Genomic DNA, 27,860 nt, shown 5'->3' with positions numbered 1-27,860 from the left:
ATTTAAGATGTTTGAATAAAATAAGGATTTCATGACAGTGAGATACATCTGCTACTGACAGTAACAAGTATTTCAAAAAGGATGATGTGCTACAAAAATCTCCATATGGAGTTTGCTTTCATTGTGACAAAGTTAGTTTCTCAGCAAGAAACTGCTCTTGCCTTGACTGTTTAGAACATACTGTCCAAATTGAACAAGCAGCATACAAAAGAGCTTTGAAAGGAAAATGAAGGACAGTCCTTTAAAAATTCCTGCTTTACAGAAATGTCTATCAGATATTCTAGGCCAGTAGGCTGAATATGAATGCCCCAAGGTTACAGAGGAACCTTGGGAGGCTGTCCAAGCAGCCATCTGTTCCTGTCATTTCTATTGTTTTGGAAGTTGCTGCCTTGCACTTCCTGTTTATTCAGGTAACATTATACTCTTCTCTGGTGTTTGATGCAGTTTCACATTAGATAGTTATAGTTTTGTGGTTTTCTTTGTTACCAAATTCAGAAAAGAAACTTATAGAAAAGATATAAAGTTTATAAAATTGAGAAACATAAAAGTTAAAATTATTTATCTAAGAAAATGTTTTAAGGTCTAAAAAGATATTTTTAGTTTTATAATACATGTAATAATAGAAAGTAGTTTAGGTATAAAACCTGGACTCACCAAGATAGGATTGATAATGGAATAATTTTTCTGAATTTGCCAAATGCAAACGGACTAGACATTGTGAATGTAATTTTAACTGATAGTTGTTCTTATTATATATAGTTTTACTATATTAAAGTTAAAACTATTCTTCTTTATTTAGACAGAAGGGGAAATGTTGCATGATATTTAATCACACCGTGTGAAAATATGTCACTGTTTTATTCTGATTGTTTAATAAAGAGCTGAAGGAGCAAAAACTAGGCAGGAGAAGTTGTGTGAGACTCCAGGTAAAGATGGGGACTCTGGGTTATAATCTAACCCATGGGGGATTCACCAGTGAGACACTTAGAAAGTCAGACATAAGGTACTAAGAAGAGGTAACAAGCTGTGTGTCAAAATGTAGATTAATAGAAATGAGTTAACTTACATTAGAAGAGCTAGTTGGAAATGAGCATAAGCTAAGGCCAAGCTTCCATAATTAATAAAAACTCTCCATGTCATTATTTGGGAGCTGGCAGTCCCAAAAGAAAATCTGACTCAAAACACTGATTTTATGTCTAGTTAGGTTGGTAACCAAAATAACAGTCACAAGTATGTCTTGCTTACTGTGGTTCATCTTCCATAAAAGAAGGTAAGGTGCCCATTCCTACACATCTATTATTTACTTTTTTAATTTTTATTTTACACACCAATCCCAGTTCTTTCTCCCTCTCATCCTCCCACTCCTCCCACCTTCTCACTACCCTATCTCACCTAACATCTACTCCTCGGAGAGGGTGAGGCCTCCCATAACAAGTCAACAAAGTTTGTCACATCACTTGAGGCAGGACCAAAGTCCTCCCCACTGTATCTAAGCTGAGAAAGCTATCCCTCTTTAGGGAATGGGCTCCAAGGAGCCAGTTCATGCAGGAGGGATAACTACTGGTTCCACTGCTAGTGGTCCCACCAATTGCCCATGCCACACAACTGTCACCCTCTTTCCGAAGGCCTCATTTGGTCTTATGCTGTTTCCTCAGTTGTCAGTCTGAGATCAGTAAGCTCCCACTACCTCAATTCAGCTGTTTCTGTGAGTTTTACTATCATGGTCTTGACCCCTTTACTTGCAATGTCATTCCTCCCTCTCTATGACTGGACTCCAGGAGATTGGCCCAGTGCTTAACTGTTTGCTATTGCCTTGTGGATGGTTTCAAAAGTGAAAAATATGAATTCTTGCACTTTGTAATTATTTTTAAAGACTGTTAGGCCTTATCTTAGTCACAAGATTACTGTGTGAAGAGACACTACGACCATGACAACACTTTGAGAGGAAGACATGTAGCTGGGTTCCTGCTTATGGCATCAGAGATTTAGTCCATCATTTACCATGGCAGGGGTATGCTGGCACTCCTGTCACTGGAGAGGTAGCTGGAAGCTACATCTTTATCCACAGCCAGAGAGATAGTGATCCCAGCATGGGCTTTTGAAGCCTCAAAGCCTACCTCCAGTGTTGCACTTTCTCCAACAAGGCCACGCCTCCTGATCCTTCTAATCCTTCCAAAGAGCTCCACAGTTTGGTAACTAAGTGTTCAAATATATGAGCCTGTGGGGCCATTGTTAGTCAGACAACTATAGGCCTCTTCAGAGACCCTAGCACTTTTTAATGAACTGGAGAATCCATTTGGCAATTTCAAAAGACTGACTGCTACAATTATGGGAGAGACACATTGAATTTGTGTATCTGTTTAGGGTGTACTGACACCTTAACGATAGAGACTTCTGTTACATGAACCGCAGCCTTCAAATGACCTCATGAAATGAATTTAACATATACATACACACAAATTACGGTTATTATATACTTAGACACACACACACATATATAAATAGAAAAAATGTTTTTGTTTTGTTTTACCATACTTTTTTGTCTGACACTATTCATAATTAAATGAGCACCTATGTAGTGATCCATTAATGAGGCATTGTTATCTGGGGGCCAATTAAGCAGTCCCTGGTTGCGGGAGCTATGGATCTGCTGCCTTCTATTCCTGAAGCTCACTCACCGTACTCACCTGCGGTCTGTGGGTCCTTCTGGTGCAGAATGGAACATCTAGAATTTGCCTTCTCCTTCATGCTGACCTCTGGGTTGATCTCATAACCACTGTGAAGTTGGCCCAGCTCTGAGGAACAGGAATATTTTTGGTTAGAGCACAGGTACAGCCATTAGCTTGAACTCACACAATTAAGCATGTCATCGACAATGGCAGATTCAGCCTCACCTAAGCAGCAAGTGTCCAGGCCCTGGAAATCACTCTACCATTCACTAAATGGGTGACATTTGTCAAATAACTCATGTCTTCTGGGTCACTTTTCATTATCTGTGCAATGGGCAGGTAGGGCCATTCTTGGGGATCTCTTTGGGCTGCAGTGATTTAAAACACCAGGAGCAGCCAGGATACTATGTTATGACTCCACACCCAGAAAGAGAGAAAAACCACCAACAACATTGTTTTATTTTATTTTTCCTCTGACCTTTTATTTCTTTTGCCAAATAACAAATATGCTCTTTATGATACTTTGGGCTTTTTCACATTTCCAAGTTCTGTCCCCACATGTGACTGTTTCTCTGCCACTTTGTTGAAATCCATGTTTAATACAAACGGTGTGTGTGTGTGTCTTTTTTCCCTTTTGAGCCCCTCCCTATGATTCCATAATAAAATCTCAGTGACTAAAAACAACAGGGCATGGTGGCTGTGTCATTCCTTATGTGACACTCAGTGACTTCTGTCTTTTTCTTGCTGAATCTGTTTCCTTATCAATCCTGGTTAAGAAAACTCTCTGCCTGGATTCGAATGTACTCAGAGCTGATGAGGATCAACAACAGGAGTGAGGAGAGTTGGGGTCAGAGCTGTGGAACAAGGCTTAACAACAGCGCTACAGGGGCCAAGGTGCTTCTGATTAGTGCTGATTGCCAATTACTAAGGTGTAAATACAGCTATGATGGCCAATGTTGTGGTTGCGATGCATTCCTCTGAACAGCTGTTGAGACTGCATGTCATTATACAGTGTTTCAACCGTCAGATGTGCCACACTAACCAACTGCTAGAACACAGAGCACAGGAAATGGAGTTGCTCCTCAGGATGTGCAGAGTTCAGAGCTTGCGCTGCCTTTAAAATGGTCAGAGTCAAACTCTAGCCTCAGACGTTGCCTTTACGCAGATGCTCTACAGCTGAGCCACATTCCTAAGCGCTCTGTCTCTGTTTCCAATACAATTTTTTTTCTCATTTCATGATTAGCCTTTACTATTGACTTTCTTTAAGGAACAGCTCACAGGAATTCTAACCCTTTATCAATCAATCACACGTCACAGGAAGACTTTATATTCTAGTCTTCTCCTTTTGAATCCTTAAGAAACCAAGACACTGACAGCAGGCACGGGTGGAGATTCCAAGTCAGGGAACACTGTCAAGAACTTGTAGCAGGGTATTGACATCATCACATTTATTTTTTAGCCTGCCTAGAAGGGGAGAGATTACTATCAAAATTTCACAAGAGAGGCAATTGAGGCAGAATAACAGCAAGGTCAAGAGAACATACTCCAGAGCTTGATACATTTGGACCCAAATTCTTATTTGCATCTAAAAGGCAGGAGCCCCTCAGAGAGTTTTCTCACTACACTCTCATGGAGATGTCACTGCTGACTTCTATGCTACTATGTCATGGTTGACTGTTTTTATTTTTTCCCCATGTATCAGCATTTTGTTTATACAAACATTCATACATACATACATGCACACATACATATGTACAGCACATGTATGCTTGATCCTTGGGGAGGTCAGAAGAGGGTACTAGATCCTATAGAACTGGAAATATAGATGGTTTGAAAAGCATCTTCAACAAATGGTGCTGGCACAACTGGATGTCAACCTGTAGAAGAATGAAAATAGACCCATATCTATCACCATGCACAAAATTCAAGTCCAAATGGATCAAAGACCTCAATTTCAATCTGAACACACTGAACCTGATAGAAGAGAAAGTGGGAAGTACCCTACAACAGATGGGCACAGGTTATCGCTTCCTATGTATAACCCCAGCAGCACAGACATTAAGGGCAACATTGATTAAATGGGTCCTACTGAAACTGAGAATCTTCTGTAAAGCAAAGGACACTGTCTCTAAGACAAAAAGGCAACCCACTGACTGGGAGAAGATCTTCACCATCCCCGCAACAGACAAAGGTCTGATCTCCAAAATATATAAAGAACTCAAGAAACTAGACTTTAAAATGCTAATTAACCCAATTACCATATCTCTTAAGGAAACACAACTGAATTCTCTGCAAGATCAGCATTCATCTTTTTCTCATAAGCATCCTCCAACTCGCATTATTGTTATCTCCTCATTAGCACCAGGGGTTCTAGGTAACTTGCTTAGATATAACGTGGCAGAGCAGGGAGGACTAAGATTTCTCCAAAGTAGTTGAGGAAAGAAGAAGACTGTGACTCAAATGTCGACTCATTGAGTGTTAGGACTCAGGGTTTGGGCAGCAAAAGAGGAGTCAGACTGAGAACTTAAGTTTTTGACCTGTGTACCAGGCAACCAGATTCCTCAATTAGTCTAGAAAAGGGAAAAGCTCACCACTCCTCCTCCTATGGGTTGTTTCCTCATGCCCTATGCCCAAGGGTCTCCTTGTAGTGCTCTTGTTGACAGCATCCAGGGATAATCTCAGTAACCCTACTGGGAACAGAAATGGCCCTCTTCCATCTCTCCTAGTGAATCCCAGAGAGGAGATATGATCATTAAACTTCAGCATCTGGTCCTACTGGGAATAGGTAGAGATGTTTGAGCTCACCCTTGTTAAGCAGAATTGTACGGTGCCAACTTCAGGGGCTGGGGCTGGCCTACTTACAGAGGACGTGAAAGATTCAGTCCCTCAAACACTACAGCACTTTGGAATGTTTCTGTACATTCAGCTGCCTAGAATCCCATCACTCTGGACTCAGTTGCTTTATGGGTTTTCCTCATAACAGCAAGAAACTGCCACTCAGTGACACAATCCCTGGATTTACAAGTGGTAAGACAGTCATTGATGTTTTTTTTTTTTTTTATGGGTAGGTTTCAGGCATCTGTGGGTCTAGAGATAATAATTAGTCAAACATCCTTCTCCAGGTCTTCTGTGCACACATCTCAAACTCCCCAGACCTCTTTCCTCATCGGCTGCTTTTCTTCCTTCCTTCCTTCCTTCCTTCCTTCCTTCCTTCCTTCCTTCCTTCCTTCCTTCTTTCTTTCTTTCTTTCTTTCTTTCTTTCTTTCTTTCTTTCTTTCTTTCTTTCATCAACCTGTGTCCTTACTTCCTTCTTCCTTTCTCCTGTTTTTAAAGTAATAAATATTTAACGAATGTCTGTCTGTTTTAAGTCATGTTGAGACACAAAGATATGGAGTCCTGAGTTCAAAGATCTCAACAGAAGCCATATCCATGAGAGCACAGCGATGGTCAGTGTCTTTGAAGGAGACACCACAGCACAAAGGTCCAGCTTCATGCACTTTGTGGTCAGACAAATAATGATTTTTTGTTTCATTTACTTTGTTGTGGTAAAGGGGATAGGTAGTCTGTTGTAGCCTAGCTTGACTTAATGTTCTATATAGTGAAGAATATCCTAGGGTCCCTGAACTTAAACCATCCAGATTCAAGCATATTATGTATGTTGGAGCTAACATATGTAGATTTTTTTCTTTTTCTGGTCTGAAACTCCATCCTGATATCTTTATCTGTGAGTCCAGCACTCGTAGAATTGGGTCACCAACCTGCTAGGACACTGTAAGCAAAATCAAAAATAACTGGGCTGAAAAACCATATCAGACCCCCCAGGATTCTTCAGATTGCAACCACCCAGTGAAGAAGAAATGCAGGTTGTATCTTATCTGTGTTAGGGTGGGAGTTTGTAGCACAAGAGGGAAGGCTTCCTGGCCTTTCTAAGTCCTGCTGTGGTCACCATTTTGGCAGCACTGTGGAGGTGGTGGTTCCCCTCCATGATGAGAGGCTAGGGGCATCTTAGTGTATGAGAGCAGTAGAGGCATGCAGAATGCTGGGAGGGCTTTAATGGGAATATGTGTGTATAGAGAGGAGATGGAAGGGACGGTTGTGTGCTGAGGCTAGTCTCCACAGGGAAGGGGGCTTAGTATTTAATGATCTGTGCATCCCACTTAAATTACAGAGCATGGGAGATCATAAAAGGTTTCAGCAGGGGCCATATAGGAGCAGTATAGAAACTTTGAAAAACCACTGCAGCAATCACATGAAGAACTTACTGAGGGGTGCTTTCTCAGTTGTGTTTGCCTTGTTCCTAGAGACATGGTCTCTCAGTTAAATGCAGTCCCCTCATTTTAACTAGAGTAGATAGCTTTCTTATTCTGGGGATCCCCTGTCTCTCCCTTCCTGAGACGGAATAAGAGTGTGAGACTGCTCACATGTCATGTGTTATGTTCAGGTTCTAGGAGTTATGTGAAAATTAGCTATTCCTCACTCTCCTGAGATATTTTTGTCATCAGCCTCATTTGATAGATGGAGAGACTGAGACATTGGGAGGTTCAGTAATTTGAGAAGTGTGCACAGAAGTTAAACAGTGTGCTCAGAACTCACACCCCACCTTTTCTTAATTAAAAACTACTGTTTTTATTTTATACATATGTGTTTTTGCCTACATACATGCCTGTAACCATGTGTGTGTGTGGCCTGTGAAAGTAAGAAGAGGGAGTTACATTGCCTGGAACTGGAGGCACAGACAGTTCTGAGCAATCTGTCCTTGGAACAGCAGTCAGTGCTTTTAACCTTTGTGTCAACTCAATATCCGTTATCTCCCTGTTCTGCCTGTGTCAGGTGACTCTTAGATGAATGTGATTCTCTTTCAGCCTCCACTATGTGGGTGATTCCAGGACACAACCAAACCTGGGTTTCTGAGTTCATCCTGCTGGGCTTCTCCAGTGACCCCACGACCAACCGCATCCTCTTCACTGTGTTCCTTCTCATCTACCTGAGCTCAGTCCTGGGCAATGGGATCATCATTCTGCTGATCTGCCTGGACACACATCTGCACACTCCCATGTATTTCTTCCTCTGCATACTCGCCATGTTGGATATGGCCTATGTCACCACCACCATGCCCCAGATGTTGGTGCATCTTCTTGCTCACTCTAAGACCATCTCCTTTGCTGGCTGCTGGATGCAGATGTATTTGTTTGGTGCTCTGGCTTTAACTGAGTGTATCTTGTTTGTTGTCATGGCTTATGACAGATATGTGGCCATTTGCTACCCACTGCATTATACTGTCACCCTCAACTGGGGACTGTGCATACGGTTGACAGCTGGGTCTTTGGTCTGTGGTTTCCTCTCTGCTTTGTTACATACATTCTTCACCATGAGTCTACCATATTGTGGACCCAACAAGGTCAACCACTATTTCTGTGAAGGCCCTGCAGTGCTTAGCCTGGCTTGCATGGATATCCACCTCATTGAGATGGTGGACCATGCCTTGAGTGTTTTTATGATTCTTACTCCAATTTCCCTCATTTTAGCCTCCTACATTCATATTGTCATGACAGTTCTCAGGATCAAGTCCAGCCAAGCCCGCTGCAAGGCTTTCTCTACCTGTGCCTCCCACCTGATTGTGGTCACATTCTTCTATGGTCCATCCTCTTACATCTACATGAGACCCAACTCTAGCTTCTCCCCTGAGCGAGACAAGCAGATCTCACTCTTTTACAATGCCTTTACGGCATTGCTCAACCCCATTGTCTACAGTTTGAGAAACAAAGACATCAAGAGGGCATTTCTCAAGGCGATGGCACATGGTAGGGTGGACTAGTGAACCAAGATCCAGGAGACACTGGAGTGGATTATCCACTTTTTGGTAAAAGGGCAGAATCTTAATTTTATTTAGCTGTCTTGTGTATTTGACAAACATAGTGCATGGTAACTGGGACAAACCATTGTGAAACTAAGTTGACTATGTTGATTTACAGGCTAAACACTAAAATATAATTCTGAACACCTCTGTAATCTTACTGGGTTATAAGTCTAAATAATCATTTGTTGTTCATGCTTGTAGCTGTGGGTTAGGAGTGACCTTCTGTTCAATCACATCCATCCTGAAGGAGGAAACTTATGTCTAACATAACATCCTAGAACAGAAGGAAAGGAACAGTGGTCAAATTCACTATGACTCAGCTTCTCAAGAATGGCCTGTGTCTCTTTCTACACATCCTCTCAACCAAAAAGTAGTATGGTTCAGCCTGACAGCAGGAGGTGGGAAGTTTTGTTTTTTTTGTGTGTGTGTAGAGAGAAGTAATTCATGTTCTGCGTCCATGGTCTTATATGTTGGTTTCTCTACTTAGAAGTGAGCAAGTCATATGCATTACATATCCTGGTGTAGTTTCCAGAACACAGCAGCATACCTACAAACCAACACAAACATGCTAACTGTGGATAGCATAGTGGAGACAGCAGAAGAACTGAGGCACTGTATGCCAAGTAGCACAGCGTGTGTTGTTAGGGGAGGTTAGCTGAGAGATTGTGGAAGAGAGGTAATACACTCAGAGAATGAACTTCACTTGTAAATTCAGTGTGGTCTATAGAGAAACCAGATATTGCCTCTTCTGTCAAAAGTGATAATGCTGGCAGTGAAGGGAGCTGGGGTCTCATCGGAGCCTTTCTAAATTTTCTCCTATAGGCAGCAGCCAAGGGCATGTCCAACTGTTGACTGCTGACTGCTGGCTCCCTTTCCACCCTTGGATGGGAATGGATTGCCTACCATCTTCAGAGAACCTCTGAACTGGCCAATCAGCAGATTCCTCTATGACTGTCCTATTCTTTCTTAAAGAGGCCTCAGGCTTTCCAGTTCTATTCTGTGGTCAGGTAGTTCTAGACAATGGGTACCCTTCATTCATAGTTAGTAATCCTTATTATTGTTACTTATATATTTATTTTTGAGAATTCTCATATGTCCTGGGCTAGCCTGAAACATTACACATTTTGAAGATTACCTTGAAATTTCAATCTTTTTTCTCTGTCCTCCCCAGTGCTGGGATTATAGCATGGGAAACCACACCTGGGAGAATTTTTGTTTTTCTGATGATATCCTTTGTTTTATAAAAGTTTTTACCTTGATAAAATGCAATTCATATACTTTTAAATAAGTCAGATTTCCCCTATATAGCCCTGTCTCTTCTGGAACTAACTATGTAGCTCAGGTTAGCATTAAACTCAGAGTTCCTCCCATATCTGACCTAGGAGTGTTGGTGTTATAGGAATTCTCCACTCCACCTGAGCAAGAACTTTTTTTAATTTTTCCATTCAAATATTTACACTTTCTTCCCTCCTCCCAATCCCCTCCTGCTCCCCTACACCCCCTCCTCCCTCTTCCTCCCTGCTTGAGAGAGAGCAGGGAACCCTGGCCTGAGGGAAGTCCAAGGCCCTCCCCACTACATCCAGGCCTAGGGAGCTGTGCATCCATATAGACTAGGGTCCCAAAAAGCCAGAACATGCCGTAAAAACAAGTCCCAGTGCCTTTATCAATGGCTTCTCAGTCAGCCCCCATTGTCAGCCACAATCAGAGAGTCCAGTTTGATCACATGCTCATTCAGACTCAGTCCAGCTGGATTTGGTGAGCTCCCATTAGAACAGGCACACTGCCTCAGTTAGTGGACCAACCCCTCGCGGTCCTGACTTCTTTCCTCGTCTTCTCCCTCCTTCTGCCTTTCAACTGGACATTGGGAGCTCAGTTCGTTGTTCTGATGAGGGTCTCTGTCTTTGTTTCCATCTGTTGTTGGACGAAGATTTTATGGTGGTATTCGAGATAATCATCAGTGTGATAGTGGGGTAAGGACAGTTCAGGCACCCTCTCCTCTGCTGACCAAGGACCTAGCTGGGGACATCCCCGTGGACCCCTGGGATCCCCTCTAGAGCCAAGTCTGTTGTCAACCCTAAAACAGATCTCTTAATGTAGATATCTTCTTCCCTGCTCCTATATCTGCTCTTCCTCCATCTCCACCCTTCCACTCCCCCAAGCTCTTGCCAGTTTTTCCCTTCTCCCTTCCCTCTCCCCGTCTCCCCTTCTCCCAGCCTCACCCCACCCTTGCCCCACCCCTATGCTCACAAATTTTGCCCAGCAATCTTGTTTGCTTCCAATTTCCAGGAGGATCTATATATGTTTTTCTTTGGGTTCACCTTGTTATTTGGCTTCTCTGTGCTCTGAGCAAGCACTTTTATTTCTTGTTATTTTGCAGTAGATCTAATAAATTATTTCTTTATCCAATGTCATGAAAATTTACTCCTTTTTTATTTAGATTTTGAACCTTTCTGAATAGTTTTATATGGTATGTAACAAGGGCCCAGTTACATTCTTTTTCTTGTGAATATCCATGTGTGTGTTCTGACTTTCTCTTCAGACTTTCTTTGACCTCCAGGCCCCAAAGAATAACATGGAGCCATATTGCCCATTATGAAGCTTGGCTCTAAGCTTAGGCTTATTCGCAACTAGCTCTTAGAACCTAATTCTATTTATCTAAATTCTGCCACGTGATTTTTTTTCTTCTCTTCCATTCTGCGTGTCTCACTTGCTTCACATCTTAGCTGGAGTGTACCTACATTCATCTCAAGTTCCTCTCTTCCCCCAGAAGTCCTGCCTATTCTCTCTTCTCTAGCTGTTGACCATTCAGCTCTTTATGAAATCAACAGTAGGTACCTTACACACAAGGTGAACAAATATCTTGCAACATTTCCTCCTTTTGTGTAAGTAAGTGAAGTGTTTAACTCTAAAACAGCAAGAAAAAGTATCAAGTAGAAATTACATTCCCAATGCCCAGTTCAGTAGTTTTAACATTGGTAGTAATGTCTTGATGAGTCCAAAGTTTTTTCCCTAAACCACTCCTATCATAACTTGTACTGCCAACCTAAAACTATCTTTTTAGACCTTAGAACATTTTCTTAGAAAAGCATGACTTTTTATGTCCTTCAACCACATAAACTTTGGAAGTTCCAAACTTCATTTGGAAGTTTATTTTCTGAATTTGGCAACCAAGAAAATGTAGATGTAGTTGTCTAAGTTATACAAAGGTACCACTATCTAGTCTTTATTCTCCATCAGTGACACTTCAGGGATAAAATTTTACCTGAGAAAACAGGAAGTGCAGGGAAGCAGCTTCAGTATGGGAGGAATGCGGGAGTGTGGAAGGGGAAGGGGAGAAGGGCAGTAGGGAGGAGTACATGAAGGAATAGGATGGTCCAGTTGGGGGAAGGACAGAGAAAAAAAGCAAGGAAAGAGATATCTTGATAGAGGGAGCCTTTATGAGTTTAGATAGAAACCTGGTACTGGGGAAATTCCCAGGAGTACACAAGGGTGATATCATCTAAGACTCTAAGCAATAGTTGAGAGGGTGCCTGAACTGGCCTTTCCCTGTCATCAGGTTGATGACTACCTTAATTGTCATCATCAAACCTTCATCTGGTATCTGATGGAAGAGGTACAGAAATCCACACCTAACAACTGGACCAAACTCCAAGAGTCCAGTTGAAGAGGGGGGAGGAATAATAATAAGAGCAAAGGGGTCAAGACCATGATAGGGAAACCTACCAAAACAGTTGACCTGAGCTAATGGGAGCTCCCTGACTCTAGACTAACAGCTGGGGAACCGGCATAGCACTGAACTTGGTCATCTGAATGTGGGGTTCAGTTGTGTGTCTTGGGCAGCAGGTGGAGCCAATGGCAGAAGTTTCTGTCCTGCTCAGTCCCACAGCTTTTCAGTCCCAAATAAACACCCGGAGGCTTATATTAATTACAAATTGTTTGGCCTATTGTTTAGGCTTATTACTAACTAGCTTTTATGACTTAAATTTACCCATAATTCTTTTCTATGTTTAACCATGTGGCTTGATACCTTTTATCAGTAAGGCATTCTCATCTTGCTTCCCCTGCTTCTGGATAATGACTGCATCTCTGCCTTTCTTCTGATCCCAGAATTCTTGTAGTCTGGTTGCCTTGCCTATACTTTCTGTGTGGCTACTACTGATCAGTCAGCATTTTATTAAACCAATACAAATGACAAATCTTTACAGCACACAAGAGCATTATCCCAAGCAGTTTTCTCACCTCTAAGATGAGATTTTGGGAAGCATCTAGTTCAAAAATTCTTTTTCTATGGAAGACCTAAATAGGGCCAGAAGAGTGACTGAAAATTGGGTCCTGGTGTTGGCTCCCTTGTGGTCCTTACCTCCAGGTGCCAAAATGGAGACTTAAGTTTAATGACAAGTTTCTACATCCCTCCAGGAGTTCTGGTCTCCCCTCCAGAGAGTTTCCTGCATGATGATTGTACCTATTTGGAATCTTCCTCTGACTAATGGGATCCCTCAGGACTGGAAAGCCCTTGAGATAATACTGGTATCCATCTTGGCTCCAGCCCTAGGTACTCTTTGATCCCTGACACCCATGAGCCTCATTAATACAACAGCCAGAGCATCTTCAAGGGAGCTGCTGAGACTCAGTGGCTCTGGAGAGTGACTGAAGTAGGACCCTTTTACAGCCCAGTACCTGGATTCTGGAACTGGCTAAGGCAGTTGTAAGACATGGGTATGAAGCAGAGGTGTACACTGCATCTGGACTCAGGAAGAGAAGATAGGTAAGGAGCTTGAAGATAAGATAAGGCCCCGAAAAGGAAATTCCCACCAGTCTACCGTGAACCACTGCTCCAACACTGTGGCGCATCAGGATGGCACTGGAATACAGAGGTGGATTTTTTTTCTCCATAGCTGTGCACCATCAGGCAAGTTACTCTCTGTCTCATTCCCCTTTTCTAAACCTTCCGAATAAAAAGAACTTGTAATGATAAACTAATATAGTAGTAATAAATATTATTTTGAATACTCTCTTGCAGGCACCACGTTAAACAAATTTTCATGTAATGCTTTAGTTAGTTACTATCAACACCCTTCGAGATGGGTTCTGACTTTTAGATGAGGGCAGAAACACAAGGAATTTAGGTACTTTTCCCCAGGCTACTCTGTTAATTATCAGTCAGGACTAGCTTCCAGCTCTTGTTCTACTGCCCATGTTCTTTATGATATCCTGTCTTTGGTGTAAGATAGCCAGGTCAGGGCCATGAAAAAGTTGCTTCTATTGGAGGAGAAGCTCATTTGAGAAATGTAAAAACTTTCAGCACGTTCTTGATAAATTTCTACAAGTTTCCACAACATTTCAACAATGCTCAAATCAAACAAGGAGAGACTTAGAAATTCTCTCCGAAAACCACGCTTGAGCAAACCCTTGTATAAAGTGAGAGTGCGGCCCAGAGAAAGATAATTTCCAACAGTGGAAACAGAATTCTAAAAAAGTGCAGAAACAGTAGCATTCTTTGAGTGAGGCTCCGTGAAGAGGGTGTGGCTGGAGCAGATGGAGAAGTGAGAAGTGGGAAGTGAGGACTGGGAAGTGTTGAGTGATCTTGAAGCACTCAAGACTTTGGCTTTTCCTGGTGACTCAATAAGCCACTATAGGGCCAGCAAGATGGCTTAGTTGGGGAAAGGAGCTTGCTGCTAAGCTTTCTATTCATGTTGTTCCACTTGACCCACTTGGTGGAAAGAGAAAGCTAACTCCTGTGAGTTTTCCTCTGATCTCACAGGTATGCTGTGGTGTGTGTGTTACCCCCACATAAATGTGCACATGCACACACACAGAGATAGATAGATAGATAGATAGATAGATAGATAGATAGATAGATAGAAGATAGATAGATAGATAGATAGATGATAGAAGATAGATAGATAGATAGATAGATAGATAGATAGATAGATAGATAGATAGTAATACTTTTTAAAAGAGTCCACCATAGTGGTGGTGGTTGTTGCTTTAAGTCAATATCTTGTTCTATAGCCCAAGTTGGCCCCAAGCTCACGACTCTGCATCTCAAGTGCTGGGATTGCAGGTGTGTGTGTGTGTGTGTGTGTGTGTGTGTGTGTGTGTGTGACCTCAACCAGTTTCACTGGAGGATTTTAATAAGAGGATTTGCATGATGACCTTTTAAACACATTCATCCTAAATAACTGTGTGGAGAGAAGACTGTGGGGAAAGAGGATGAGAAATGGGAGTATTTGTGGGGGGGTACTGCAACACTCCTGACAGGAAAGGATAACAACTTAGGCAATGGTGGAGATGGTGGGTATGGTGGATGTGGTGGATATGGTGGATATGGTGGATGTGGTGGATGAGGTGGACATGGTGGATGTGGTGGATGAGGTGGACGTGGTGGACCTGGTGGGTGTGGTAGACATGGTGGACATGGTGGGTGTGGTGGATATGGTGGATGTGGTGGACGTGGTGGACATGGTGGATGTGGTAGACATGGTAGATGTGGTGGACATGGTGGATGTGGTGGATGTGGTAGCTGTGGTGGATATGGTGGACATGGTGGATGTGGTGAGAAGTGATCTTTTTTTTCCTCATATTTGAAGGCAACCAACAATATTTTCTGATGTGTTGCACATGAAGTGTGGGAGAAAGAGAATGTTTCAAAGACTTCGGGGCTCTCTTGTCATTTTAGTCCCCTCCAAGGATGAAATCACCACTAACCGAGTTGAGAAAGGTGGTGAGAGGAACAGTACTGCAGAAGGCACTAGAAGTTTGGCTTAGGAAATGACAGATAACATTTTTCATTGCACACCCCAGGGGACATATTAAGAAATCAACTGTATCAATGGATCTAGATGGAACTACATTTCAGACTGATCAGCCTCAAATGCCTGCATTGTGCTAGCAGGTGAGTGTGGATTCAAATTTAGACCCCACTGACCCCAGTATAATAACATCTGGCCTCTAACACAAATGCTACCTTCATTTTAGGCTGAATTCTGCCCATGGTTTTATGGAATGTGATTTTAACCTAAATCAAAAATAATCTGCTTTGTACTTTCTGTGCAGAATTTCAGCTACTGTAATCCTGATCCAGAGTTTGAAGGTTTTATATAAAAGAAACCCTTCATTTCCCATTCTGAAATGTGTGCTTTCTGTCCTCTAACACTGACTAGGTAGGTCAGGCTTCCCACACAATGACATCTAAAGTGGACATGCATTGTATTTGGGATCTTTGCTAAACTCTCTGTGAAAATGGATGATGCAGGAGATAAACTTCACACAGTGAGAACATAGGACTTGGACTTTGCTTCCTGGCTTTGCCACATACCAGGCTTCAACTCTAATTCTTTGTAAAGGAAAATAGCGGCTCTGACCTCAGTGGGTTGTGGTGACAATCAGATAACACTTATTTTTACAGTAATTCTTGATAAATGACCATTTCCCCTTTCAGGACCCAGAAAAGATGGAAACAGAGGCGGTGGCATTCTGTAGCAGGCATTTAAGAACCAGCAAAGGGAACAGAAAGCAGAAAAAGATTGGTCAAGCATATCCTCTGCCACTAGGCTGCCAACCTCAAATTAAGGATTGAGGCCATGTTAAAGTGACCCGCAGCCACCCTTCACCTCTTCTGTGAAGAGGCAGAGATGCCAGGGTCTCCTCACTACTGCTTAAGGACAGTGTCCCATCCCACAATGATTCCATTCCCAAGTCCATGCCTTTCATCTTTTTGAGAAATATTAGAAGACAGAATACTTCTCTGACTTTCAAAATTAGAGTCCCAGTGTATCATTGTGTGTTAATTTGTTCTGCGCACTTGTACTCCTGCAGGAAGGCTTGGGGAGGTAGGACAAAGAGACAGAACTTTAAAAGGAACAGAAGTCAGGGTAGTTTGTTATGTTTTGTTTCATTTGTGAAGTATCAGGGAAATTTTATTAAAAAGCAAATTGACAAGAATACAGATCAGAAACACAATGTCACTCTTGACAGAGGGCCACACTTAAGGATATTCAAGGAAGGTCATAAAGTGTTTTTTTTTTTCTTAAAAAAATATATGGCATGTGGGTTCTTTACAGAGTCAGAGAGGAAGACGGGAGAGGGTTAAACTGGATGCTAGCAATTTTGCCTTTTTCTTACTTTCCTAGGTCATTGTCGTCTTCTTCTTCTTCTTCTTCTTCTTCTTCTTCTTCTTCTTCTTCTTCTTCTTCTTCTTCTTCTTCTTCTTCTTCTTCTTCTTCTTCTTGTTCTTCTTGTTCTTGTTCTTCTTCTTCTTCTTCTTCTTGTTCTTGTTCTTCTTCTTCTTCTTCTTCTTCTTCTTCTTCTTCTTCTTCTTCTTCTTCTTCTTCTTCTTCTTCTTCTTCTTCTTCTTCTTCTTCTTCTTGGATCGCAAATAGGCCTGAAATTCAATGGGTTGGCCTCAGAACTTATGTCTAAGTTCCTTATTTGTTTTACATTGCTTCTTATAGTACCTATTTGTCTTGAAATAATGGCATTAGGGAACAACAGGCATGTCTAGCCTTCTCATTTTGACTAATTTATGTTGTGCATGTGTGTACATATGTGTGTGTGTGGCGGGGGTGTGTTCTTCAAAATAAGGCTTCTGTTCTATATAGCATCTCACAGGAACCTTGGTATTTATCGGGGATAGTTAGCTGGATAACCCAAAAAGTCCTTAGTGGAATTTCTACTAGGTACTTAGAGCTAGGCAAGGCCAATTTTGATAGACTACTCTCTGGGCATGGAGAGGTGTGTATTTTATCTTCAACTCCCTATCTATGGATTTCACATAGCATTCTATCATGGAGATTGCAAGGGAGTTAGTCATATGTCCTCTTCTCTTTTCAGAAGGAAGGCCATGCACAGTAGAGGCTGGAAGAATCACAGCTCTGTAACTGAATTTATCCTCCTGGGCTTCTCCAGAAACCCCAGGACTAATTGGATCCTTTTCTTCCTCTTCCTCTTCCTCTACTTATTTACAGTCCTGGGCAATGGGCTCATTGTTACCCTGATTAGGATAGACACACGTCTCCACACACCCATGTACTTCTTCCTCAGCATCCTCTCCCTGCTGGACCTCAGCTACGCTACCACAACAGTGCCCCAGATGTTGGCTCATCTAGTAGGCAAGAACAAGACCATCTCTTACACTGGGTGTGTGGTCCAGATGTACATTTTCTTGACATTAGGCATCACTGAGACCTGGATTTTTGCAGCTATGGCCTATGACAGATATGTTGCTATATGTTATCCACTCCATTATGGAGTCAAGATGAGCCAGACCCTATGCATAACTCTGGTGGCCAGCTCTGCCCTTTGTGGTCTCATCTGTGCCCTCGTCTACACAGTCTTTGCAATGAATCTTCCCTACTGTGGCCCCAATGAGATCAACCACTTCTTTTGTGAAATTCCTGCTGTATTGAAGTTGGCCTGTGCAGACACATCTCTCAATGACCAAGTGGATTTCATCCTGGGTTTCATCTTGCTTCTTATCCCATTATCCCTCATCCTGGCCTCATATGTTCGTATCTTCATAGCCATTCTAAGGATTCGTTCCACCCAAGGGCGGATGAAGGCTTTCTCCACCTGTGTTTCACACATCACCGTGGTCACCATGTTCTGCATTCCATGCATGGTCATGTACATGCGACCTGGCTCAGAAGCCTCCCCAGACGATGACAAGAAGTTGGCCTTGTTCTATAATGTCATTTCTGCCTTTCTTAACCCCATTATTTACAGTCTCCGGAACAAGGATGTGAAGAAGGCTTTTCTCAAGTTAATTGGAAGGGGAGAGGACACTCAGTAGGCAGTGGAGAGAGGCTGTCTGCAATGCCTCTGGGCTCTTTTGTCTCACTGAGGTTCTTGGAGTGAATGAGAGAGGAGTCTCAGGATGAGGGAGACACAAGAAGAAAAAGCTTTTCACATCCATTTGCTTATGGGTTCACTAGAAAAAGACTCAAAGAATTGTGCCCAAGATTAGTCATATCACTGACCTTTTATGACTTTGAAAAAATCATATTGGTTTGGAATAGTCACCTCATTTCTCTGAAATTTAATTTCCAGCTGCCAAATGTGTTTGGTAATACACATGGTGTCCAAATGATAGTAACCAACATTACATTTGTGTAACAGTCACTCAGTGCTTTATGCTTTCTTTTAGCAGTGGTTTTCATTTCCATTTTTCTTTTCTCCTCATTTGCCTCTTCCTCCTCCTCTTTTCCTTGAAGTGCGTGCAGTTTCACTACATTGCTTAGGCTGGTTTTGAACTCAAGAACTTAAGTAATTTGACTCCTGGATATTTGGACCAACAAGATGTGTTCCTCCCTGACTGACTGATAGATATTTATTGTTTTACTTCACATTTTAACTCTAGAGGTGTGTGATATCTCCTTAACACAAATAAAGACACTAAAATACAAAGCACTAAATTTTCTAAATGTCATCAAGATGGAAAGCAACACACGTGGTGTTTGAACTCAGGTACTAGTTCCAAGGCCCAGGCTCTTATGTTTTACAAGACATAACTCTGAAACGTCCAAGAGAGAACCTGAGGCTTGGTCGATACAATGAATGGCTACAACTGAGGAAAGATGAAAAGACTTAAGAATATTGCTCTAGCTGGGCAAGGTGGGCCATGCCTTTAATCCCAGCACTCCGGAAGCAGAGGCAGGTGAATCTCTGTGTATTTTTGAGGCCAGTTTAGTCTACACAGAGAGTTCTAGGACAGCCAGAGTTAGATGGTGAGGCCTTGTCTCAAAAAAAGGAGTCTTATTCTCAGGTAATAACTGCAGGACCAGAACCTCGGAGTCTAGAGCTATGATGAGAAATCAGCCTTTCCTCGCCAGAGTTCTGCAGCTTGAGCTACTAGACTGTGCATCGCAATAGCAACATTTTCATCAATAGCTGGAGAGATGACTCAGTGGTTTAGAGCACTTGCTGCTCTTGCAGAGGACCCAGATTCAATTCTGGGGACCCACATGGTGGCTCACAACTGTCTGTAACTCCACTTTCAGGAGATCTGGTGCCCTCTTCTGGCCTCTGAGGGCACTAAGTATGCATGTAGTGCACAAACATGAAAGAAAGCAAAACATTCATACATATGAAATAAAATAAATAAATCTTTCCTGTATTATTTTTTCTATTATTCTAGTTTAAAACAAATCATTAAAGTGCTTAGCAAAAAGTAACACAAGCAAATCTTTTAAATCAAGCATCCTTCATATAGACACAAGATTAAATTTAAAAAATATCCCAGCTGCTTTTAACTGTTTTGAAAGAAGTTTTGTTTTTTTCTGTGTGCCTTTTATTTTGATTTTTTTCTTATTGATTTTTTTGTTTTGATTTTTCTCGAGTGAGAAATAACATAAATTTGGATAGGTAGGAAGTTGGATGAGTTAAAAGTAGGATCAAAATATACTGTATAATTTTTAAACAATAAAAAATAGAAAAAACTAAAAAAGTTTTGCCTGTAGACCAAGAATGACTGAAAAGTTACAAAAGACCAGTAAATGCTAAAGTGTGCTTTGTTCATTAACAGTTTTCTCCGGAAGAGAAAGCAACTGTGACTTACAGTGCTGCTAATATTCCCCAAGCATTAAAGAACCCGGCTCTCAGGGTGATGTGGGACTTTCAGGGGGAAGTCTCCAGGGCAGGTTTACTGCCTGAGAAACTCAGCCTTGAAGGAGGAAAGCCCTGGAGAAGAGGAGCCTTGGTTTCCTACAGATAAAAAACAGAGTTGTATGGAGTGCATGCTCACTGTGTTTTTTGGGGACTTATTAAGAAAAATGCTCTGGGGTCATCAGAGGGGGCTTGAGAGGGCCATCTATGGAGACAAAGGGGGATTTCTTCTTAGGATTCTCAAAGCACTGAAAACCCACAGCAGGCCCACTCAATTTTCCCACCTCTCAAGAGGTCCCCTGTATTTGGACCATTGACTTCTCAGGCGTCTGTATAAGTGGGAGGATACCCGCATCCCCCATTTTCCCAATGTCTTTTCACCTATTTATAAAATTGCCTTGTGAGTTTCTCCTGGAAGTTTCCTATTTATTTTCAGATCTTGAAAGTTTAAGAACTCATAATATCATTCAACTCTGACCTCAGAAGCAAAAAGAACATCAACCTGTAAAATGGAGACTAGATAGCCCAGAGACCTAGGGTAGAACTACACAATACTGTCCAAAAAAAAAGTCAATGAAATGATTCCTAATGTTATTCTGCTATACTCATAGATCAGTGCCTTGTCCAGTCGTCATCAGAGAGACTTTCTCTGGCAGCAAATGGGAGTGTATGCAGAGACCCATAGCCAGACATTATGGGGAGAGTGAATCTAAATGGGGATCCTCTCCTCAGAGCCCGGGGAACCCTGCAGAATAGGGGGAGGAAAGATTGTTGGAGTCAGGGGGATGGAGGACACCAGGAGAACATGGCCCACAAAATCCACTAAGCAGGGCTCACAGAAGGGGCAAGTACGGGGCCTGCATGGATCTGCACCAAGTACTCTGTGTATATGCTATGGTTGTTAGCGTGGTGTTTCTGTGGGACTCCTAACAGTGAGAGCAGGTGTACCTCTGACTCTTTTGCCTGCTCTTGGAACTCTTTTCCTCCTATCGGGTTGTCTTGGACAACCCGATAGGAGGGTTTTTGTCTTGTCTTATTGTATCTTGTTTTGTACTGTTCGATTGTTGTCTCCTGGAGGCCTGCTCTTTTCCAAAGAAGAAAGAGAAAGAAAGTGAATCTGGAGGGAGAGGAGAGCTGGACAGGGGGCCTGGGAGAACTGGAGGGAGGGAAAACTGTGTTTGAGATGTATTGTAAGAATACATCTATCTTCAATAAATTTTTTAAAAAAGAAAGATCAGGAGAAATCTTAAAGTATAGCCTGCATCTTGGCATTGAATCCCTTGAATAGGAAGAGCTGCTATGATGTATCAAATACGATTGCATCAAGTGGCTGGGCTCTCTTTTCTCCAGTTCACGGTAGAACAAAAACAAAACAACAGCAACAAAGCAGTTACTTCTTAAAAAAATCATAACCCACTCAAAATTGAGAGGAGGGCACGTGAAGGTCATTAGTCAGACCTAAATCACCGCAATTGTGATCTATCCACAGATAACACTGGCTTCCACCCTTATCAAAGAAACTTCCCTTTGTAGCAGTTGGAGGCCATTATAGAAAACCACAACTGGTCGAAATGCATCGAACTGATTGTGGGTTGTCCAGCCCCAGTCAATACACCTGCAGCACAAACTCCACACGTAAGGCTCAGCGGAACACCATGGAAGAGGGGGAGGAAAGATTGCAAGAGCCAGAAACTAGGAAATTGCTTTCCTAGTGATTGTGTCTCAGAATTGACAGGGAAGCTTTGTCCATGATACCTCAATGATATGGCTCCCTGTCTTTTTTTTTTTTTTAATAGGATCTCTCACTGAACTTGTAGCTCACCCATTGGCTAGGCTGACTGGCCAAGGATCTGTTTGTCTTTGCGCCCAGCTGCCAAGCATTAGGGTTACCGATGTGATACCCAGATTTTACACTGATTCCTGGAATCCAAACTCAGGTCCTCCTGCTTGTTCAGCAAACACTTCAACAAGCGAGCCATCTTCCCAGCCCCGATTTTCCTGGCTTGTGTGTCTTCTGAACCATGGGATTCTCCAGGGCCCAACACAGCCTTTCTAAGCCCCGAGCATACCTTTCCTCACCTTTTCCTGGCACCCAAGGTCGCCATTCTCATGATCCTTGGCTTTCCCAATCCATTGTCCTTTGGAACCCATGGCATCTTGATAGTCTACCTTGAAATCCAGTGGGGACAAATTTATGAGCATTGGATGGAATAAACCACTTGCAACATCACGTCCAGCCTAAATTATATGCATAGTTTACCACATCTACATCATACGTGCTCATATTTGATCCTATACCTGTCCTATACTGTTATTGCTTCCTTTGGTGTTGTGGACACTGAGGTGCAGAGGGTTGGTGTACGTCAACTATTACCGTATTGTTAAGTGGTATAATCAGGGTTTGATTTCACGTCTTCCAGGAATTTTGCTCTCACCTCGAGTATCTATTGCCTCATCTTGGGCCAGGCTTCATGAAGGATCCCTTTGTTGCTTAAGTCATATTCCTTCCCCCCTCCCCCAGAAAGCCAAAGTATTTCAGGGCTACAAAAATTCAGGACCCAACATAGCCCAGTGCCCAGGAGAGCGTGACAGAGAGAATGAGACACTAGGGAGGCCGAGCGCAAGCGCTCCGGTGCTTGACCCGCACAGTTCCTGAGAAACGTGGTCATTGTTTTTATGATCATGGAAAGCTTCCCCAGTGTGTATGTCCAGCCTTCATCCTTACAAGCCTTCCCTGTGTATGAGTGCATGTTCAAACGTATATGCAGGTGCGTGTGCCCATATATATGCAGGCCAGATAGTAACCTTGGTTTGTTACCCAGGTGCTGTCCGTTTTATTTGGAGATGCAGTCTCATTGTCCTGGATCTCACCAGTAAGGCTAGGCTAGCTGGTGAGCAAACCCTAAAGATCCCACAGTCTCTGCTTCCTTGTCTGTGGGATTACAAGTACACATCACCACGTCTGATTTTTCCATGGGTGGGTTCTGGGCATTAAACTGAGCTCCTCATGTTGGTGCAATAAGTTATTTACCCGCTGAGCCACCTCCATAGGCTCTGCCCTTGCATTTCTTAGCCCATGCATTTACTCCACTTGATCTTCACACTGGATGGCAAAGGAGGAAAAGGAAAGGACTTAGCAACAGGGAATTTGGGCTTGGGAGGATCAAGGATGTTGGCTGTGAGGCTTTCTGTGTCAAGGGATACTGTGAGATGTGTGCTCCAGGTCTGGGGGGGCTGACAAGGGACCCAGAGGACCTGAAGGCACAGAAGACTCATTAAGGAGCTACAGCTTCCTCTTCCCTGAGGACTAGGATCAGAATGTTAAAGGAAAACCTAGCCCTCTCCTGGCTCAGCCTTCACACAGAGCCCGGGTCAGGTAAGGAAGGGAGAGGCAGAGATAGCTGCCTGAGACTCACAGTCTTCACAGTCCTATTTGATGCACTCCACCTGTCCCCATCGCCCGCACCCCATCCCTCACCCCCACCCCAACCCCATCTGTTTGCACCACAACTGTCTGCTTCCAATTCCTTTCTCACACCAAGAATTTCCATCCTGGTTTCTGTTCTTCCCACTGATCTCTGTCCTGCTCTGGTCACTGATCTCTCTCTCTCTCTCTCTCTCTCTCTCTCTCTCTCTCTCTCTCTCTCTCTCTCTCTCTCTTTGCATTTCTTTAGTTGTTGTTTTGTTATTTGGTTGCAACAGAGGAAAGTAGAAGGAGGAGGAGGCTGCGTCTGTGGAGATGAAGCTGTGGTCTCCCCCTCAGCATTCCAGGATTTGGATTCTTAGATTGAGATATAGAACAAGGGAACAGGTAGTGAAGGGAAAGATGGAGGTGAGAAGTTGCAGTGATGGCTTTAAATAGCGTATGTGAGGCTTTATGAGAGTCAGGAAGCTGGAGGCAGACACTGGAACTAGGAAGAAGCATACAGTGCCATTGGAGGACAGGGGAATGGCAGCGTGGAGCCTGGCATCCTGCCATTCTCTCTAGGATGCCTCTGTCCTAGGTGGTCATAATTAGGCTGACTCCTTTACCTACCCCCGGTTCTTCTACTGATCTCTCTGTATCACCCTTCTCATTTTCTGTATCATATTCTGATCAGTTTTTTTTTTTAAAAAAAAAACATAGACTGGCATTAAGATGCCTAGGAGCTTCTGCAGTAGCTCAGGCACCAGGTTTAGGGGACACTGGAGGACGAGAGAAGAGACAAATGTGGCCAAGTCTTCTCTTCTCCCTTCTGGAGTGTGCTCGAGACTCTCCCACCCCACCATGGGCAGAACTGGCCGCAGAGCATTTTTGCAGGTGGCTATTTAGTTTTCATTGAATCTTTAATGGAGTCCAGAATCCCAGGACAGCTGAGCGCACCTTAAAGTGCTCCCAGTAGCATCATTTTACACTAAATCTTCCTTCTTCATGTGACTCTCAACTTCATCTCTTGGAACCTCCAAGGGTAAGGCTCATCTGGGACCACATGAAAAGGTACATCTGTGTCTCCATATGACTTGTAGACTTACAGAGTTCTCTGGTTCTGGAATGCTCTTAACCTTTCAGTTCTATAGGAGAAATGTCCCTCTTTGTTTCACCTCTTTCCCACACATCATGGCCTCCAGATCCTTCTTCACAGTCTGTTTTGACTTTTCTTCAGCCCCCTTAAGGTACAGCCCAGGAATGAGAATGCTGTTCAGCATACGATCTGGCTACTGCAGACACAGACCATGGTACCAGATCTGCTGTATCCATATCCTTTCTCAATGATGGAGCCTCATGCTGTCCTTTTGGATTCTCTGTACTGACCTGGTGCTTCCCAGTAACCTGCTGTCTCACCTGGGGCTCACTCTGTAGCTCAGACTGCCCTTGAACTCCCTGTGTAACCCAGGCAGCCCTGGAACTCAGCATCTTGTCTCAGGCTTCTGAGTGCTGGAATCACAGGTGTGTGCCACCATGGATGGCCAAGGTTGGATGTTTCAGTTTCATGTGTTGCAGGGAGATTTTACACGTGTTCTGTAACATTTTTGGTGTTGGCATCAGTTAGTTGTTTTATCTAGTCGAGGCAAGGCATCTGGTTTTCAATCCCTGGGTCAGATCTTCCTCACTTTGTACACAGGCGGCCATGAAGAATGAGCCCTTGAGACTGGGCTGTGAGAATGTGGACCTGAGCTTTCTGACAGCCAGAGTCTCATGCATCTGTGTCCACCTCATCCTCACCTCTGTCCCTTCATCCCCGTCCTGCTGGACCTGCTACTCAGGAAGCTTGTTATTCCTCACAGTGCTCGCTACATCGCTTCTCTCTCCTTTTGTTATCTCCTCTTTTGGTGTATACATGCTCGACCTCTTTTTCCACTTTTGCTACCTGCCCCCAAGTCTTGTTTCTGACTTCTCATCTCACTCATTTATAGTCCAGTCCTCTCTCAGAATCCAGTGAGGTTGACCTCTGTCTCAGAGGAGGCTGCTACTGTTCTGTCTTAGGTGAAAGTCAACTTTATAGAGTCCAGCAGGGAGACTATCAGGGGATAAGGACAGGAAGAGGCAGAACTGTCGAGTTTGAGTAACTCATCTAAAAGAAAGTGCCAAAAGCTTCCAGAGGACCGACAAACACAGTTACAAGTAAAATTTACTAGGGCCTTCCCTTGTTTATGAAGTCGTACATCCTCCCCACTTCTCCAGCTCTCTCAGATGTTTGCGTTACCAAAAGAGAGGGCTCTGGACAGGAGGCAGGCCTTCAGACAGGAGGGGGAGGGTTCATCTTCATCCCCACTCTGTAGGCTGCACAAGGGAGATGGGAAGCAGTGCAGTGTGGAAGGGTAGGTTCCAGGAGAGGGAAAAGACGGTGGCATTGGGGGGGGGATATGATAAAGGAAAAGAGATGACATGCCAGGGGCTCTGACTGAGCTAAATATTCCAAATTCAGACCTCAGTCTCCGAACTGACCTCAACCCCAAGGAGAATTAAGGTCTTAGAACGGGTGAAGCACCTAAACACGCACTCTCAGCTGGACCACTTTGTTCATTTCTTCCTTCAGTGGGAGAAGAATGCAAAGTTTCTCCTTGGAGAACCACAGCTCCGTTGCAGAGTTCATCCTTCTGGGCTTCTCCAGGGACTTCCAAGTTAATGTAATCCTCTTCAATGTCTTCTTTTTCCTCTACCTCTCGACACTTGTGGGCAATGGGCTCATTGTCACCTTGATCTACCTGGACTCCCACCTCCACACACCCATGTATTTCTTCCTCAGCGTCCTTTCCATGCTGGATATGAGCTATGTCACCACCACAGTGCCCCAGATGTTGGTGCATCTTGTCTGCCAGAAGAAAACTATCTCCTATTCAGGGTGTGTGGCTCAGATGTACATCTTTCTGGTGTTGGGCATCACCGAGGGCTGGTTATTCTCCGTCATGGCCTATGACAGATATGTAGCCATTTGCCACCCACTCCGGTACAAAGTTATCATGAGGCCTTGGCTGTGTGGAGCAATGGTGATCTTTTGTGGACTATGGGGCATCAGCTGTTCTCTGGTCTACACTGTCTTCACTATGAGGCTGCCCTACTGTGGCCCCAATGAGATCAATCACTTCTTCTGTGAAGTCCCCGCTGTTCTGAAGCTTGCCTGTGCAGACACATCCCTCAACGACCGAGTAGACTTTATCCTGGGTTTCATCCTTCTCCTGGTACCTCTTTCTTTCATCCTGGCCTCTTACATCTGCATCTTTGCCACCATTTTGAGAATTCGCTCAGCCCAAGGTCGACTGAAGGCCTTTTCTACCTGCGCCTCCCACATCACGGTGGTCACCATGTTCTGTGGACCTGCCATGTTTATGTACATGAACCCTGGGGCCAATGCTTCCCCAGAGAGGGACAAGAAACTGGCTCTGTTCTACAATGTCATCTCTGCCTTCCTCAACCCTATAATCTACAGCCTGAGAAACAAAGATGTGAAGAGGGCTTTCCTCAAAGTGACAGGCTGGGGACGAACCACTGAGTGAGGTCACTAGAGCACAGAAGGCTGCAACTGGATCCCAAAGAACAGTCTGTGGCCCTGACATACTATTGCTCCTCATCACACAGGGATGGGCAAGAATCTTTCACTGAGGGTTAGGAAGATGATGTGTAAAGGTGGGTTCCTGTATGGTCTTCTGATGTTCCAGAAGGTGGGCTGCTCTCAAGCATCAGGGAACTCACCTGGAGACAGAGTGCCAAGTGTCTGCTTTATTTCTGTTCCCAGGGCCAGCAGAGGCTCTGACACATGTGAAGAATCATTAACATTTGCTGTCATGTGACAGTGCCTGATAATGGGGCATATTAAATCAACTCAGGGCGCTAAGACAAGGTGACGGAGTCCATAACTTTATGCCATTTTATTCAGGAGCAAGAAAAGTCTTCAGAAGGAGGGAAAGTGACCTCACTTCTCCTTTCATGGTGGTAAAATGTCCAAACAGGAACAGTTAAAGGAAGGAAAGGTTCTAGAGTACCATCCATCATGGTGGGTAACTGATGGCAGTAGGAGCCTAGGAAGCTGCTCATATTGTAAGCACAGTAGGAAGCAGAGGAAAAAGAAGGCTTGTTCTCAGCCTGCTATCTTCTTTTCATTCAGTACAAAACCTCTACAGAATAGTTCTACCTACAGTTAAGGTGGGTCTTCCCACCTCAGTTAACCCAATCTAGATAACCCCTCAAGGCATGCCCAGAGGTTTTTCTCCTAGGTAATTCCAGATCCCATCAAGCTGACAATATTAAAAATCAC

General features: G+C 43.4%; 3 protein-coding genes across 3 annotated transcripts; all 3 read left to right on the top strand.

Annotated features, from left to right (window-relative positions):
- The first annotated feature begins 7,496 nt into the window (after positions 1-7,496).
- Positions 7,497-8,484, top strand: LOC126513109 (olfactory receptor 2A12-like). Its single transcript, XM_050161260.1, has one exon. It carries the CDS (start codon positions 7,540-7,542, stop codon positions 8,482-8,484), a length of 945 nt encoding a protein of 314 aa, XP_050017217.1. The 5' UTR covers positions 7,497-7,539.
- An 8,884-nt stretch (positions 8,485-17,368) lies between these two features.
- On the top strand, positions 17,369-18,316 carry LOC126513099 (olfactory receptor 2B6-like). Its single transcript, XM_050161250.1, has one exon. It carries the CDS (start codon positions 17,369-17,371, stop codon positions 18,314-18,316), a length of 948 nt encoding a protein of 315 aa, XP_050017207.1.
- Positions 18,317-26,154: 7,838 nt separating this feature from the next.
- LOC126513098 (olfactory receptor 2G3-like) lies at positions 26,155-27,102 on the top strand. Its single transcript, XM_050161249.1, has one exon. It carries the CDS (start codon positions 26,155-26,157, stop codon positions 27,100-27,102), a length of 948 nt encoding a protein of 315 aa, XP_050017206.1.
- Positions 27,103-27,860: the final 758 nt, after the last annotated feature.

This window comes from Alexandromys fortis, unplaced genomic scaffold, assembly GCF_014885135.2.
Source record: "Alexandromys fortis isolate MF-2015 unplaced genomic scaffold, M_Fortis_MF-2015_v1.1 scaffold_122, whole genome shotgun sequence".
Taxonomy (NCBI): Eukaryota; Metazoa; Chordata; class Mammalia; order Rodentia; family Cricetidae; genus Alexandromys; species Alexandromys fortis.
This window is presented reverse-complemented; position numbering and strand designations above follow the sequence as displayed.

Excerpts from the sequence above, each read along its gene's own strand:
- LOC126513109 (XM_050161260.1), top strand. The coding sequence starts at position 7,540 with ATGTGGGTGATTCCAGGACACAACCAAACCTGGGTTTCTGAGTTCATC.
- LOC126513099 (XM_050161250.1), top strand. The coding sequence starts at position 17,369 with ATGCACAGTAGAGGCTGGAAGAATCACAGCTCTGTAACTGAATTTATC.
- LOC126513098 (XM_050161249.1), top strand. The coding sequence starts at position 26,155 with ATGCAAAGTTTCTCCTTGGAGAACCACAGCTCCGTTGCAGAGTTCATC.